This window comes from Propithecus coquereli, unplaced genomic scaffold, assembly GCF_000956105.1.
Source record: "Propithecus coquereli isolate 6110/MARCELLA unplaced genomic scaffold, Pcoq_1.0 Scaffold178, whole genome shotgun sequence".
In the NCBI taxonomy this organism is placed as follows: Eukaryota; Metazoa; Chordata; class Mammalia; order Primates; family Indriidae; genus Propithecus; species Propithecus coquereli.
Genome location: NW_012142523.1, coordinates 5015487 through 5032726, shown reverse-complemented (window position 1 = coordinate 5032726; position 17240 = coordinate 5015487). Strand labels below are relative to the sequence as shown.

At 39.0% G+C, this 17240-nt stretch overlaps 1 protein-coding gene across 1 annotated transcript in view; it reads right to left on the bottom strand.

Annotated features, from left to right (window-relative positions):
• Positions 1–17240, bottom strand: part of THRAP3 (thyroid hormone receptor associated protein 3) — a 54770-nt gene that overhangs the window by 15404 nt on the left and 22126 nt on the right. The window contains exon 3 of the mRNA XM_012642284.1: positions 3469–3636. Coding sequence (XP_012497738.1) covers positions 3469–3605 — 137 coding nt within the window. The 5' untranslated portion in view covers positions 3606–3636. The remainder of the gene's footprint in view (positions 1–3468; positions 3637–17240) is intronic.

Below are 17240 nucleotides of genomic sequence, written 5' to 3'. Positions count from 1 at the left end.
TCAAGGGATCCTCCCACCTCAGCCTCCCAATAGCTAGGACTACAGGCATAGGCCACCATGCCTGGCTACTGATTTTTTTCTATTACAAATGATGCTGCAAGTGTCACAGCTCTTTTAGAATTTGTCTAGCAGGTTTTCCTGTCCTCACTGGAAGACCCCCCCCCCGCAAAAAAAAGTGATGCTGCAGTGTTTTTTTTTTAACATATAATAAAAACTCTTCAGCTAATTGGCACCTTTTCATATCAGGCCTGACTGGGAACAGATGCATTTTTTGTTGTTTAGGGCCAGGAGTATGGGCTCACGCCTATAATCCCAGCACTTTGGGAGGCCAAGGCACAAGGATGGCTTAAAAGCAGGACTTCCAGATCAGCCTGGTCAACATAATGAGACACCATCTCTACAAAAAAGTTTTTGAAAAATCAGCCAGGCACAGTGGCAAGTGCCTGTAGTCCCAGCTGCTTGGGAGGCTGAGTGGGGGAGGATCACTTCAGTCCAGGAGTTCAAGGCTGCCATGAGCTATGATTGTGCCACTGCACCCCAGCCTGGGCAACAGAGTGAGAGCTTGTAAAAAAGAAAAAAAACCCTTCATTTGGCAAATGTGCCAAAGACAAAAAATACATTTGCTTTAATCTAAAGAAGATAAAGTAGGATTGGTTTTCTATTTATTGCCCACTGTACTCAGATTTTTTATCTACCCCATTAATAACAGCAAATGGCAAAGATGCATCTTACTGCTTGCTGATTGTTAATAGTTGCTATTTAAGAACAGTTAAAAAAAAAAAAACTTACCTTTCACACTTTTCATTTGAAAACAGTTAACAATATAAGAAAAGAAGAAGGGAGAGGCAGATGCAGACTATGAAACTGAGAATGACTGGATTAAATGGCTATGCTTGAGGGAGGTGATCCACCACCAGCACTAAGGAGGGTTTAATTCATGTTCCCATCCTCAGAGGCTACTGCTGCTTCTGTTACCAATTACTAGTGAGGGCCCTGGGGCATACTGCATCCAAAACCTGCAGTCATTGCACAGATGCAGGAACATGAGTCTCTGCAGATTGCAAATGAAGTTATTTACGAGAAGTCACTTAAAAGGATACAGCCTGTGAAATACAAGGAAATAATCAATTTTCTCCAATTCTGTAGAACTCAGCAGTTAGTTAATTTAAAGGCATGGTTTCCCAAACTCTCTGGATAGATATTTTCCTTGTAGGAGAGGGAAAACAAAAGAAAAAAACCATGAAACAGATAAGCCAGAAATAAAAATTGAACATCCAGTGGCAAATTTATCTGTTTCTAAAAAACAGAGAAGTCAGACTACAATCAAGTATAAAAGCGTCTTTTCTAGTGGAGAAATTCCTCTAGAATGACAATTTTGTAGGTATAATATAGCACATAAAGTGGCTCTATCTATCCCAGCACATACTGCCTGCCTAAGATATTTTTCCCTCATTTGCCAAGTCAAGGACCATGCATCAAATGATTTGTAGAACAAGGAGAAAAGATCTTCCCTAAATTCCAGTTGTCATAAATAATTCAGAATTGGTTAATATTCTTCGATTAAATTTTGTCTCTCACTTTCATTTGTATAGCCTCTTGGTTTTGAACCAATTAGCTTCCATTCACTAGATTAAATTTTTTAAAGATATCGTTCAGAACCAAATGAGCTAATCTGAGGTTTAAACTGCCTAAATCAAACTCTGGGTGCAGGGATTACTAAGAGTCTCTGCTCAGTCTCATGGCCCTGATAGTAATCTCCTCAGGTAGACAAAAATACAGGCCAGCAGCCATGGCTCACACTTGTAATCCTAGCACTTTAGGAGGCCAAGATGGGAGGATCGCTTGAGCCCAGGTGTTCAAAACCAGCCAGGACAACAGCAAGACCCCGTCTCTACAAAAAATAGAAAAACTAGCCAGACATGGTGGTGCATGCCTTTAAGTCCCAGCTGCTCAGGAGGCTGAGGAAAGAGGATAGCTTGAGCCCAGGAGTTTGAGGTTGCAGTGAGCTATGATCACGCCACTGCACTCTAGTGGGGTGACAGAGCAAGACTCTGTCTAAAAAAAAAAAAAAATGTAAAGCTTAATAACTGACTGTTCCTGAGGTTTATTTTAAATTTCACAATCAAGTCATCTAAGACAAGGATTCTGGATATCCATCTGAAACAAACAGCAGGGGTTCCAAGTGGCAAAACTGACGAATTATCTCCTTGCTAATACAATTCTGACAAAAAGAATGATGGCCGGGCGCGGTGGCTCACACCTGTAATCCTAGCACTCTGGGAGGCTGAGGCGGGCGGATTGTTTGAGCTCAGGAGTTCGAAATCAGTCTGAGCAAGAGCGAGACCCCATCTCTACTAAAAATAGAAAGAAATTAATCGGACAACTAAAAATATACAGAAAAAATTAGCCGGGCATGGTGGCGCATGTCTGTAGTCCCAGCTACTCGAGAGGCTGAGGCATAAGGATTGCTTGAGCCCAGGAGTTTGAGGTTGCTGTGAGCTAGGCTGACGCCACGGCACTCACTCTAGCCAGGGCAACGGAGTGAGACTCTGTCTCAAAAAAAAAAAAAAAAAAAAAAGAATGAAACTGCAAAAATCTCCCTCAATATTTAAATACACCAATATTTCCCAAACTCACATACAGAAACTTGTATCTACTGGAAGGTTCTTATCTACCCACAAAAGAAAATTAAAACACTTTTAAAGAATGAAAAACCCAACTCACAACACATCAAAAAGAGGAAAGACGCTGGAGGTTTGGCATCTTATTCCAAGACATAATTGAAATAGGGAAATCCACCCAAAGGTGTGAAAACTGACTGAATTAAAAAAAAATTAGCAATAAATTCAAAAGAATTGTTTCCACATTTAATAAGATAAAATGATGTTTATCTAATGTTTGCAACAGTGATTTTTAAATAGTTTTAAGATGTGTTTTACTAAATCAATTCAGCTTGTTAATAAATGGCACATTAGGTATATACAAATGACTCCCAGTAAGTTTTTAAAAGCTTATTTAGTGAGTTAAGGCTTCTCTTCTTGCAATGTTGTTCATATTATTAATCCCCTTAGCTATCGTTTCTTTGCTGATGATGCAAATAAACTTTGGTCCAAACCTTCAAAAATACTTCAGTGAAAAATACTCAGGTGTAGAGATTTGAAGCAAGCAGCTCAAAGTAAAAATAAAATGCTCTTCCTTCCAAAGTGGATAGGAAATAATATGTGCTGGCAGAGGAGAAAAGGAATTAGGCAAACAGCATGGCAATCAAAGCTGATTTAGATCTGTAGTGTTTGGAGAGAGCTGGGAAATCTTACAGCCCAAGCACCTTACACCCCTGCACCTCAAGCCAACCCCCCCGCCCCCCAGTCCATTTGACACTCACTTAGAAAGACTGTAACAAAAGATCTTCCAACATCCACGTTGACTAATGTGATGATTATCTCAATACACAAAGTCATACCCCCTTACCTCAGCCTGCGCTTCCTTGAACGAGAGACAGATCGGCTTCGGGACCGAGACTTGGAAAATGAACGAGAACGAGATCTTGACGCAGATCTTGAGCGAGAAGAGCGAGATCCAGACTTGGATTTGTTTGTTTTTGACATCTCTGAAGAGAGGGTAACTTTTCAATTACACCTAATGTAAGAAAATATATTTAAACAAATGAGTGAGAGCCCCTTTGAAAATTCGAACTTCTTTAGACATTTTAGAAACTTTTTTTTTAAACAGACAAAATGACGACTTTTTAAAAAACCATCACGCTTTCATTAAAAGGAATTTCTAAGAAGTACAAATCCCAAACAGATCACACCACAGCAGCAAATGAAAAACCTGACGTGTAACCCTAACTAGGTTAATGCTATGAAAGACTGACAAGAATGAGGGCAGTTAGCAGTGATTTGGTACAGTCTTTTCTCAAAAAGCAGGCAGGTTTTGAGGACTATGTCAGCTGTTAATAAAAGTACTGAGATGACATGAAATGGGTTTCCCAGTTTCATGAGAAGAAAACCTAAGCAACCATATCTTGGTTATAGAATATGTGGCACATCGACTGTATCTCTACTCCTTGGACTATGTAAGCACTCAAAGTCATAGGCATATCCTTATTATTTACTTCCAAGGAATTGGTTAAAAGAGAGTAAGAAAAGGTATTCTCAAACGTTCTAATACTATAGTAGCATGTACTCTACCCTATAAAATATAGGGTATTAATCCACAAATAAAGGACTAAAGTAATTTATAAACTGAAGAACGATCACTTTGTTTCAGGTCTTCACTAGAAAAAAGTCAACTTACTTTCAGGGTCATTTTCCCACCAAGAAAACAAAATCATCTTTTTCCTTTTCTCCTGCTCCAAGAAAGAACGGAGCCTCAAAGTTGCCCTGTAAAGTTAACATCTGGTCTACAAAATGCTCTTATTTCTCCTTTATATCCTTCTAGCACCTTGGACATCTTCCCAACAACAAAAATTTTTAGTGCTAAAGCATGTGTCTATCAAAGACCAGTAAGAGTAAGGGAGCTGCATGCCCTAGCAAGGTCAAAGATATTCCAATTTGGAGTCGATTTTTGGCAGTAGTGTCACCATACAAAAGCTAGGGTAGAGGAATAACTTTTAGGGTGTGGGAGGTGGAGGTGTAAAGAAACAACTTACAATGAGAATGTTAAAAATAAATTTTGTTTTTCTGGTTGCTCTTAAGTATATGTTCGGATTCTCTGGGTTCACCCTTGCCAAATGGAAGCTTTTTTTCCCGTCACATGTTCAGGGATCTCTGTCTTTGCCCAGTAATAATCTCTGCCCAATTTTCAATTTTAACGTGAATCAGAAATAAAAATCCGTCTAAGCACTTACACAACGGGTGCACATTATCAGACTTCAAAAGAAACAAAAGGGCAACAAATACATGGAAAAAGAAATACTCATTCCAACATTCAGGAACTGCAAAATTAAATAGTTAATTTACATTAAGATGACAAAAGGTTGTCACGTAAATACAAACAGAGCCAAACTTAATACTTCTGGACACATTAAACCTAGTAGAACTCACAAGTACACTCAAGAGCCACAATACTGTGACACCACCCCACTCCTACTCCTGGAGCTTCTTCTTTAGTGTGAATTATACTCTGAATTAAGTGGAATAACTTTGGATGAGACAAAATTATAGCTGGAAATAACTCAATGAATCACCCAAGTCATTCAAGAATACCCTAGACAGTGGATAAACATTGATATGTTAAAATTGGTATGGTCCTTGCCCTCATGAAGCTTATCATCTAGAGCTGCGATCCCCAACCCCTGGGCTACTGACTGGTACCAGACCATGGCCTGTTAGAAACCAAGCCGCACCACTGCCTGAGCTCTGCCCCTCCCCCACTTCCACCCCATCTGTGGAAAAATTGTCTTCCATGAAACCGGTCTCTGGTTGGGGACTGCTGATCTAGAGGTTCAGACAATAAATAAGCAAGCAAAAGGATAATTATAAATTCTAGTAAGTACTAGAAAGAACATATAATGCTGGCAAATAACACAGCATGAATAAGACGGCCAAGAGGTGGCATTTAAGTTGTGATGTGAAGATTAACAAAGAAAAAGTCACGTGAAAAGAAAGAGGAAGTGCCCCAAAGACATCAAGTTTCTTGTCTTGATATACACAGATGTATATAAAAAAAATACACTTTAGTATAAAGTAGGAACAATCAACACTAAAGCCATCCTATCAAATGACCAGAATCATTTCAAACTTTACTGCTAATTCACTGAAAACAACTCTCAATTCTATTTCGAAGACCATTAAACTTCATACCCTTTTCTATTTCTAATATTTCTTCCATGCCTGTGCTCTAAAATTCTAATGGGAAGTGCGGTAGACAAATACCACCTTGGGAATCAATTTCGCACCTTTTACATGTTAGGAGTATCTAGCATTTGGTTTCTGTTCAAACTAAAACTTACCCAAAAGGAAGTTTTGCTTCTTCAATAATGTCTTCTCTTCCTGGAGAAGCCGTTTCACTCAGAGCGCTACAAAAAAGTTCAGTCCCTAAGAAGAACTGTGGCATAACATGGATACAGCTCATAGATATAAAATATGCCTCAGGTAAAAACATGTCCCCTCAAAAATAACTATTTTGGATTAAAAAAGTCTTCTCACAATTAATGTAGGTAAAGGAACCATTTTCCTACACCAGCATTATAAAAGAATGCACTAATTGAACAAGTACTAATCAATACTTAGCATGTTAAGGATGCAGAAATACAGAGCCTAGTTCCAAAACTTCCACTTAAAGGGCCTGGCATATATATGATCCTATCCTCAACTTTCTGACATTTCTCAGATGACATGTTTTCATATCCACATATTACCTTGTTTGCCCCTGAATCAATCCTAGTTTGTCCTTCCTTGCTAGGACACTCTGCATTTAATGTAATTCTCCAAATGTGGCCTAACAAAGAACTATTTAGACACTATTAATGCATCCTAGGATTTCTCTTTCTGGAAGCCACACCACATGTTGATTCAGGGTGAGCCCTGAAGTCCTTTTTCACAAACCACTTTTCAGCTACAAGATGCCCTCTATCTTTTATTTATACAACTGTTATTCTATTTATTTCTTCCCCCTTTTAATTTAAAACTGAAGGGCAGAATTTCAAACAGCCTTTTGAAATCATTTCAGATACAATTCCGTCGCTTCTAACAACAGTTCATTCTCAAACTGTTCTGCAGAGCCACTTGAGAGGATAGCCCAAACCCATCATCCTTTTCAAAGCCCAAGCCTTCTGGACCCAAACTACTTGTCTAATTACCAAGCAGATCAACGCTCCTTGGAAGAACAGGTGCATGTTACTTAAAAGAAAACAAAATTGTAGTTTTATATAATTACATGGCTTTTATACCATTAAAAATACATCTTATTTTTCAACTCCAAGAAAAAGAAATATTGGCAACAAAGGCCAAAGCAAGACTCTCCAAATCAAAAACATTTAAAGATAAGGAAGACTTAAATCGCTCCTTTCACCTCCTCACCCTGGACTGTTAGTTTCTTCTCTGTGTCTCTAGTGACTATTCCAGCATTGTGCACAGCATGTGATCGGTGTCTGCTGAATTCACCAAAACAAACATTTTGGGAGTACGTACTATAATTTGACCTATGTTTAGAACCCTGAGAGTAGCCTATTAAGAGGTTATATTTAGCAGGGGGTTAGGTTCCCAGAACTAAGCAATGCCAAAGAGAACCCCTCAACAGGCTACCCTGGAGGGCCCAACTTGGCCAGCCCAAAATGGCCACGCTACATATAAACTACACTATTATCCTTTAGTCCATAATTAATAGGCTCATATTCAAAAAGGTCTTCTCAGAAAAGCCTTAACTGATTATTTTTATAGAAAGAGGATTTACTAGTCAAGCAAATAAAAAAGGCAAACAAACATACTATAAGCTAAAAACAATAACCTAAAACAAAAACAGACCCAAAGCCTTCCTAATATGTAAAATCAATTCAAAACTACGTCCATTAAGCTGGGAGTGCAGGTCTATAGTCCCAGTTACTCAGGAGGCTGAGGCAAGAGGATTCCTGAGTCCAGGAGTTTGAGGCTACAGTGAGCCAGTACACTTCCAGCCTGGGTGACAGAGTAAGTCCCTATCTTTAAAAAAAAAAAAAAATCTAAAATAGCAATTTCCTCACAAACCTAAATAAACAAAACCGTATTTTAACTACTCAAAGTCCATTTTGGAAACCTTATTGCAATGAGGTTATTTTGTTCTTCTATAGCTTTAAAGAAGGTTAAGAAGGACCTGCCTCATAGCCAAATGGATTCTATTTTTTTTTAAAAAAATTTTATTATAGAAGTATTGATTCAAACATATACAAAAGTAAAAAGAACGTATAAGGAACCCAAGTGTACCCATCATTCAGCTTCAAAAATTATCAATACCCTGCAGGTGAGCTATATTCTTGGTCAAATTCCTAACAACTTCGGGTGGATACTGCCTGTCTCTGTAGCATCTTTCCCACTCCCCCACACCGCCCCAAAATCAGATTTTCCTGATTTTAAAAAGGAGATAAGCAATGAAGGAATGCAAATGGCTCTTGCCATGCTCCTCTGTGTATGTTCTGCAAACAAGTCTAAGAAAATCATTTACAGCAAATAACATCCTGATTTAAACTCAAACAAATTTAAAGTAAACTCCAAAGTGCAATCTTAAACTATATCCTAGTTACAGGACACCAAGCAGTCCAAAATACCATTTCCACTGTGGGCTGTTCCATCAGCTTGTTTTTAGAAATGTAACTACTTTATAACTGCTGAGAAAATTATGACAGAGGAGAAAACACACATTAATAAGCTACTTTTTTTTCATTAGCGATCCCAAAAAGCTAAGGCTCTGTGGAGCCAAAAATCCATTGCAAAAACTGTGAGCTCACTTCAACTGTTTGTTTGACATTTAAGGAAATATTTGACATTGTAGTTTTTTACGAATGTGCTTTTATGCCGGTCTTACTATCAACTTCCAGAAAATAACTCCTATTAGCGAAAACACATATTTTAATTCACTTATGAACAATGCATTGATTTACGAAACAAATTCTCAACTGTCCTTCCTTCTAGTTGTTGGCTGGAAGAAAATTCAAAGACGGAACCAGGCTGACAAACTTGAATGAAAAAATTCAGCACAAGACACTACTCTGTTCAGAAGCTGGAGGGTTAAGGGATGGCCAGTAAAGCCCAACCCCTCAGAAAATCAATACTTGGCCCTTGGTTCTTTATCAGGGTAACTGCAAAAACATAAGACTGAATTCTGTGTACAGTTTTCTCTACATTAAAAAAACTCATGTTGGACACATGGATGATTTTTCCTAACAATAAGCTCTGAAGCAGTTTAAAGGCCAGCAATTAAGGAATGGCACACCTGGCATAATACTGCCAATGTGGGAAGTACTGGGCCAGCTCTTTTCCATACAGGTTCAATTCCAAGTCCTCCAAAAAGTCAATTTTTGTTCTTCCTTTTCTAGTCCTAGTATTTCTTTGGATGACAAACAGGAGCAACTGAGTTTATCTGTCTCTGAGAAAATTCATACTAAACTGCAGAGCAAAAGAAGAAAAAATGACATGACTTTTTGTTGTCACCTCAAACTTGAGGAAAAGGGGTAATTCCTTTCTATAATAAGAGTACTGCTACTCACTTTGGATGTTTTGGGTTTGTAAAACAGACCAGTTCTGACAGCGCTTAGTCTCCAAAAACCACCACACGCCCGGCATACTGTGAGTGTGTGGGTAATACAGGCTCTTGTCTACCCAACCTCTTCTTCTTTTGGGGGGAGGCGGGGGGGGACAGAGTCTCACTCTGTCTCCCAGGCTGGAGTGCAGTGGCGTAATCACAGCTCCCTGCAATCTCAAACTCCTGGGCTCAAGCGATTCTCCCACCCTGGCCTCCCAGAGTGCTGGGATTACAGGCATGAGCCGCTACAGCCCCCACCTCTTTGACTTACCTCCCTTTCAAGCCCAAGTATCAGTTAACTAGTAACAACAGATGCTGATCTGGCCTCCTATTTGTCTACTGCAAACTGCTTTCTTTCCTCTTTCTTCTCCCCCAAAATATCAAGACCCCTGGGAAAAAGCACAACTGATCTTTCTCACTGTCACTGGTGTGCAATGAAAGGTTGAAAAACACAACTGGTGCCAAGCAAGCATTCAGGCTCCTTAAATGAGAGAAATACACCAAAACTAAACTAATGTTCCTAAATAAACCCAAAACCCTTATTAGGAAAAGCTTTTACCTCTCTAAGCCTATTTTTTCATCAATAAAATGACGGTTTGTAATAGCTCTATGGTTGACCAAAAAAACTTAGAAGTTTGCACAAACAGGGCAGGTCATTCCTCCTTACTACTTCAGACAAGTCCTAAAAATGAAATTAAGTGGTAATGGTTAATTTTTTTGCTTTTAAAGGAGAATTATATCCCACTCACACACATTCATTCCACCAACTCTGAAATTTACTGTGGAAGAAATCATTTAAGATCCATGCCATAATTTACCCTCCCCTTTTAAAAAAAGCTAATCGGCCTGAAAATAGATATTAATTCTTCAGGGACTTGGCTACTTACCTTCTGACTGCACCTGAACTTGCCACTCACATCTGGGGCTATCCACCTACACCAAATTCGGGCAGCACCAACCTCACTTGGGAAAGGTAAGTTCGCGGAGTTGAGAGTCAGTGCTCTACCACAGCATCCTACTAGAGTGAGGGACATTGTGCTACTGCTGGCTTCTTCCATCAGAGCCAACAAGAGGTCACATTTCCTTCCTGCTTTTCAGCGACTGAATTCGTTTCTGGTCCTATCATACAGCAAACTCCACTTCTTCCATCATCTACTTTTTAAAGGGACAGGACATTACTTCTCAATTATTGGAAAGGCAGGAAAAACTCAATGAGATACGTATTTTCCACAGGGCACAGAATATAGCAGGCAGAGGGGCACTAATTATTTCGAGGCTGATTTCCACACGGGAATCAGGGTTTACAAAAAGCTTTTTTCTTTACTGTTTTCAACATCAGAGAAAATACTCAATAATTTAAGATTATAATAGTAAACACCTTTATTCATTCCTTCATCCAAACTGACATATTTCTCCTCAATCAAAATTTAAAACATATGGAAGTCTTAACATTGCTGAGATATTATAGATATTCACAGAAAGTAACATAATTTTAGTCAATCGATGTTCGAAACTTCTTAGAAAAAAAAACCCACACACACAAATAATAAACTTAGGTCTCAAGTCACCAGCTTGAAAAAGCAAAGAGGGGGTAAACTGTGAGAAATGTATGCAAAAAATTTTACACACTAATTTTTATTATAAAAATGCTTCCTAGAGGTATTCTGAAGGGATAAGAAGTGCATAGGTTAGTAAACTCAACTTTATTTGCAAGCACCTGGGTTATTAAGTATACAGTTTATCTCATAATGTCACAGCAAAAGGAAGAGACTTGGAATGAGAGGAATTTGGGGAGGACTTTAAGAAAGTAATCTCTGTGGTTTATTCATTTATTAAATGTTGATTAATACTGGACACATTACTTCTAACCATTTCAGGATATGTAGTAGGTTGGGCTTCACGAACACAAACAGGATACCGTACTAAGAGGTGCTTACAGGAAAGGTAAATAACACAATCATTCACAATTTAAAAATTAGTTTTCTCTTTAAAGCAGGTTTCATAACCACTGTACTTTATAGTTGTTTTGGTGAAAGACTGGACTATATACTTCAAAAATATCATGGTCCAGCAAGTGCCAAGAGCATTCTTCTATTCATTATATCAACACTTATTGAACATAAGTGTTGATATAATGCACACTGTGCCATGTGTGCTAGACGCAGCAAACAGAAAAGACAAGTTCCCTGTGCTATTGTAATTATAGGTATAAAATTATTTTTTAACCTTTTCAGGCTCATAATGTGACTTTGGAAGTTTTCTTTTGCTTTGGTGAACTACGTAAAAAGCACCAAAGTCAAGTCAGAAAGATTATTAGTTGTAGGATCTTTTCCAAGTTGCACCCTCTCTTTAAACTGAAGTTTTCTTATGTGTTAATAATAGGGATAAACACTTCAGTTAATAATAACATATCAATATTGATTCATTATCATGCTAATGTAAGATGTTAAATACAGGGGAACTGGACATGGGGTATATAGGAACTGTTATAGGTTAAATTGTGGCCCACTCACCTACCCAATTCATATGCTGAAGTCCTACCCACTACCTCAGAATGTGACCTCATGTGGAGTTAGGGCCTGGAGGTACATGACTGGTGTCCTTATAAAAAAGGAAAATTTGGAGACAGAGACATGTATAGGGAAGACAATGCAAAGAGACACAGGGAGAAGACTAGCCATCTATAAGCCAAGGAGGGGCCTGGAACAGAACCTTCCTCACAACTCTCAGAAGGAACCAATTCTGCCAACATCTTGACTTTGAACTTCCAGCCTCCAGAGCTGTGAGACAGTAAAATTGCTGCTGTTTAAGCCAACCAGTTTGTGACACTCTGTTACAGCAGCCCTAGCAGATAAAGGACCTCTACTATCTTCACAATTTTCTATAAATCTTAAACTATTCTCAAACAGAGAATTTATTAAAAAAAAAAAAAAAAAAGATAGGGGTAATGGTACCCATATGTCACAGTTAAGATCACAGGAGCTAGAACACTGGGAAATCCCTGCTAGATAGAAAGGGAACCCATAATCCCATTACGCAGTAAGCAACCAAGCTGAGACCAGAATCCAGGTTCCATTCAGTGTTTTCCATAATATAATGTTACTTTAAGAGGGGCATAAAGATGGGCATTAATTGAGGGAACATGCTAAGGCAAATTATCAATCTAAAATTCCCTGTCCATATGGACAGATCCCCAGGGAGTCACTTTATAATACTGGGCCAGGTTCTGCAGTAAATAGTGGCTTTGGCAGCACAAAAGAACTGGGTTCAAATCTTGGCTCTGCCATCCATTAAGTGGACAAAATACTTACTCTCTCAATCTCTGAAATATGACCTACACCTCATAGGACTGCCATGGGAATTAAATAAGTATATACAAAGTACCTAGCGCACAACAGGTTGAGTTCACATCTTAAACTATGTTTAGCTACAGCCCCAAATTGGGCAGAGGGAGATACTTAGATATTTAGGAACTTCCCCGGGAATAAACAAAGTTCATCACCGATTCTATTTTCTTACTATTTACTTGCCTATAATTAATAAGTAATCAGGTAACTACCTATACAGAGAAATAAAGTGGTTATTTATTTATTTATTTTTATAGACAAGAGTCTCACTCTGTTGCCCTGGCTGGAGTACAGTGGTGCAATCATGGTTTACTGCAGCCTCAAACTCCTGTGCTCAAGCAATGCTCCTGCCTCAGTCTCCCAAATAGCTAGGATTACAGGTGTGTTCCACTATACCTGGCTAATTTTTTTAATTTTTTGTAAAGGCAAAGTAGGCTGGGCATCATGGCTCATGCCTGTAATCCAAGCACTCTGGGAGGCCAAGGCAGGAGGATTGCTTGAGCTCAGGAGTTAGAGACCAGCCAGAGCAGAAGCGAAACCCTGGGTCTACTAAAAAAAAAAAAGAAAGAAAGAAAAAGGAAAAATTAGCCAGGCATCATGGTGCCAGCCTGTAGTCCCAGCTACTCAGGAAGCTGAGGCAGGAGGATCGCTTGAGCCCAGGAGTTCGAGGTTGCAGTGAGCTACAATGATACCACTGCACTCTACCCAGGGTGACAGAGGGAGACTCTCTACAGGAAAAAAAAAAAAAAAAGGCAGGGTCTCACTATATTGCCAAGGCTGGTCTTCAACTCCCGGCCTCAAGCAATCCTCCTGCCTTGGCGCCCCCAAAGTGCTGAGATTGCAGGTGTGAGCCACTGCGCCCAGCCCACAGAGCAATACCTTTACTGGCTAAACTGGCATGTGTCACACTGAAGAGGTACACACTAAAAGAAAAGGTCATATTATCAAGGAAGACATAGGTCAAAAGGTCATATTCACGTTTGGAAGACAAATCCCTTTGATGCTGGATATTGGCAGGGAAAATCGATAGCAAGCTAAAAGTTCATTTACAACTTTTTCATCACAGTATCTCCAATGTAGGCAACTTGCGGTAGCTCCTGAGAATTTACTCAATGGGTGTCTATTAAGCTCAGGATCATCTATGCAATTAATGTATCATCATTAGGGAAACAGAATGAACAGCAGGGTTGGCAGCTTAAAAAATCTTCAATTAACTCCAGAGGCTCCTCTATCCCTCAGGGAGGGTTACAGCAATTTTAGTTCCCACTTCAAATAAGTGTGTATTACCTAACATTGGGGAATATTTTCTTCTCATTTCTTACAGAAAGCCTCAGCTTTCCTAACTTAATAAAAACACTATAACCTATGTTAACTAACGACCTACAATTTCCTTCCAGCTCTCATTATGGTAAACCTTTTTAAAACTAAATTAAGCAACCAGCTCTGACACAACTATTTTTTAAAATGAAATTATTACTAAGGCCTTGGGGTGAACACTGGTACACATTGCAATCACCCACAAAGCACTAAAAAAAAAGTCCATCAATCAATATTCTAATTCAGGAAACCTAGAAAGGGAATTAGAACCAGTAGGCAGCAGGCATTCTTTGAAGATTCCAAAGACTAGGATTGTGGTCTCTCTATATCAAGTAATCATCCCCACCACTGATACACAGATATCCACTGTTACACAGAGTTCCACATAAAGCTTGTTTACAACGATTTTAGGAGAAATAAGTTGCCTGCCATCTTTTACAGACATTGGTCTTTTAAAGATCAAATCATCTTCCCCAAAAAAGTCTATCACACAGAGGTTTAGAGGGGAAAAAAGTATATAAGTTTATTTTGTTATATGCTAACACATCAATGCTTTATATTATGTATGGAATATGGCAGGATATCGTTCAGTAACTTAATTATATTAGCTTATCTGTTTCTTCAGATAACTATTAGAACTGCACTATCCAATACTACACGTGGCTACTGAGCACTTGAAATGTGGCTGGTCTGAACTAAAATGAGCTGTAGATATAAAATAAGAGATTTCAAAGACTTAGTATAAAAAATACAATGTAAAATATCTCATCAACTATTTTTTACATTTGTTACATGTTGAAATAAGAATATGTTGGATATATTAAATAAAATACTTCATTAAAATTAATTTCATCTGATTTTTTTAAAAAAATATGATGACTAGAAAATTTTAAATTACATGTGGCTCACATTAGACATCTATTGGGCAGCACTGTCCTAAAGGACAATGATTATGTCTTTTCAAATGCTTAAGTTTTGATCCCAATCCAATAATATCCAATAACTTTTAAATTTGTTATTTATTTTTGCAGTCTCTAATCTCTATCTACTAAGACCTTCTTGACGCGAGAACTGCCTGGTATCTTTCCATTTACAACTGTACTTCAACAGATGAGTTGCGGGGGGTGGGCGGGTGAGTCTTAAATGTATGTACAATTCTACATAAGAGACCAAAAATGACTTAAGATCTACTACCATTTTGGATCTTACTAATCGTCTAAGTCTATAAAAGAAAAGAAATCAAGGAGAATTCAACCTGTTGCTTCCATTTAAAATTAATTAAGGTACTACCCAAAGCTATATAACTTTAGAGACAACTCAACTACTCCAAACTCAGGTAGATCCGAACATTCCATCAGACTTAGTACAGACACGTGTGATCGGTGCAATCCCAGACCAGAGGACTCTGGGATTTACTTCAGGAACGGCATATGAAATACCTATAGAAATGGGTCTAATTATTTCCCAGAACATCTTATCTTTGGTTTTAAAAAGGAACAAAACTGATAGGCTAAGGAGGGAGTATCGCTTGAACTCAGGAATTTCAATCTAACCTGGGCAACACAGTGAGACTCCATCTTTAAAAAAAAAAAAAAAAAGGAACAAAACTTAATTCATCAGATTTGGGGTTTTTTTATTTTTTTTTTATTTATTTTTTGAAACAGTGTCTCGCTCTGTTGCCCGGGCTAGAGTGGTATGGCGTCAGCCTATCTCACAGCAACCTCAAACTCCTGGGCTCAAGCAATCCTTCTGCCTCAGCCTCCCCAGTAACTGAGACTACAGGCATGCGCCACCATGCCCAGCTAATTTTATCTATATATTTGTAGTTGTCCGGCCAATTTCTTTCTATTTTTAGTAGAGACGGGGGTCTCGCTCTTGCTCAGGCTGGTCTCGAACTCCTGAGCTGAAACGATCCCCCCACCTCGGCCTCCCAGAGTGCTAGGATTACAGGCGTGAGCCACCGCGCCCAGCCTTAATTCATCAGATTTGTATATGAAAGCTCTGGCTTGCCACAGTTATCAAGATTCTAAATTATCTGGCCCCTGCCTACTTCTCCAGCATCATCTCAAACCACTCTCTCCCTCATTCAATCTCCCTACCCCAGCCACAACAGCCTTTTTTCTGTTCCTTGAACAAGCCAGACATGTTAGTCTCACTCACCATTCCCGCCACATAAATACCCTTCCTCAGTTTCACTGCATGGCTGGCTTCTTTCTCATCCTTCAGATCTCAGCTATTCACCCATTTAAAAGGAAAGGTCTTCCTTTTAGTATCCCATAAAATGAAACCTCCCCAAAGTAATCTTACAGTCGTATTTCCTTCCTAACACTTGAGAAAATCTGAAATAATCTTGTCTGCCTCCCCCAAATAGAATGTAAGCTCCCCAAGAACAAGGATCCTGTCTTGCTCACTGTTGGTATTCCTAGTATAAAGAACAAGCACAACAACAAGTACCCAAGTGTCTACTAACTGAATGAATAAAAAAATGAAAAGCAGTCTTAAAGATAAAAATCTTAGGCTAAAATCCAGTACGCTTATTTAAAAAAAAACTGTGCAACTGGCTTCCTACGTCCATGTCTTTCTAGTTTTTCTTTTTTTGTTGTTGAGACAGAGTCTTGCTCTGTAGCCCAGCTAGTGTAGTAGAATCATCAGAACTCACTGCAACCTCGAATTCCTGGGCTCAAGTGATCCTCCTACCTAAGCCTCCCAAGTGGCTGGGACTACAGATGGCCAGACTCTGGTTTTAATTTTCTAATTTCCAATACTTAAGACACTTAGAAAAACTGCTATATTTCTGTAGATAAAAATAACTATGGCAGCTGGGCAAAGTGGCTCACACCTGTAATCCCAGCACTTTGGGATGCAAAGGCAGGAGGATCGCTCGAGCCCAGGAGTTTGAGGTTGCAGTGAGCTATGATAAAGACAGTGTGTTCTATCCTGGGCAACAGAGCAAGACTGTCTCAAAAAGAAAAAAAAAATTAGCCAGGTGTAGTGGCACGTGCCTATAGTCCTAGCTACCTGAAAGGCTGAGGCAAAAGGATCTCTTAAGCCCAGGAGTTCGAGGCTGCAGTGAACTATAATGGCACCACTGCATTTCGGCCTGGGTAAAAGAGAGAGATCTGTTTCAAAAAAAAAAAAAAACGAAAACCAGGTGAGGCTGAAGAGGGAAGAAAGGCTTGTATCACTAAGTTTTTTTTTGTTTTGTTTTTTGTGTGTGTGTGTGTGTGTGTGTGTATGTGTGTTTTTTTTTTTTGCCATGGCGTCAGCCTAGCTCATAGCAACCTCAAACTCCTGGGCTCAAGTGATTCTCCTGCCTCAGCCCCCCAAGTAGCCGGGACTACAGGTGTGTACCACGACGCC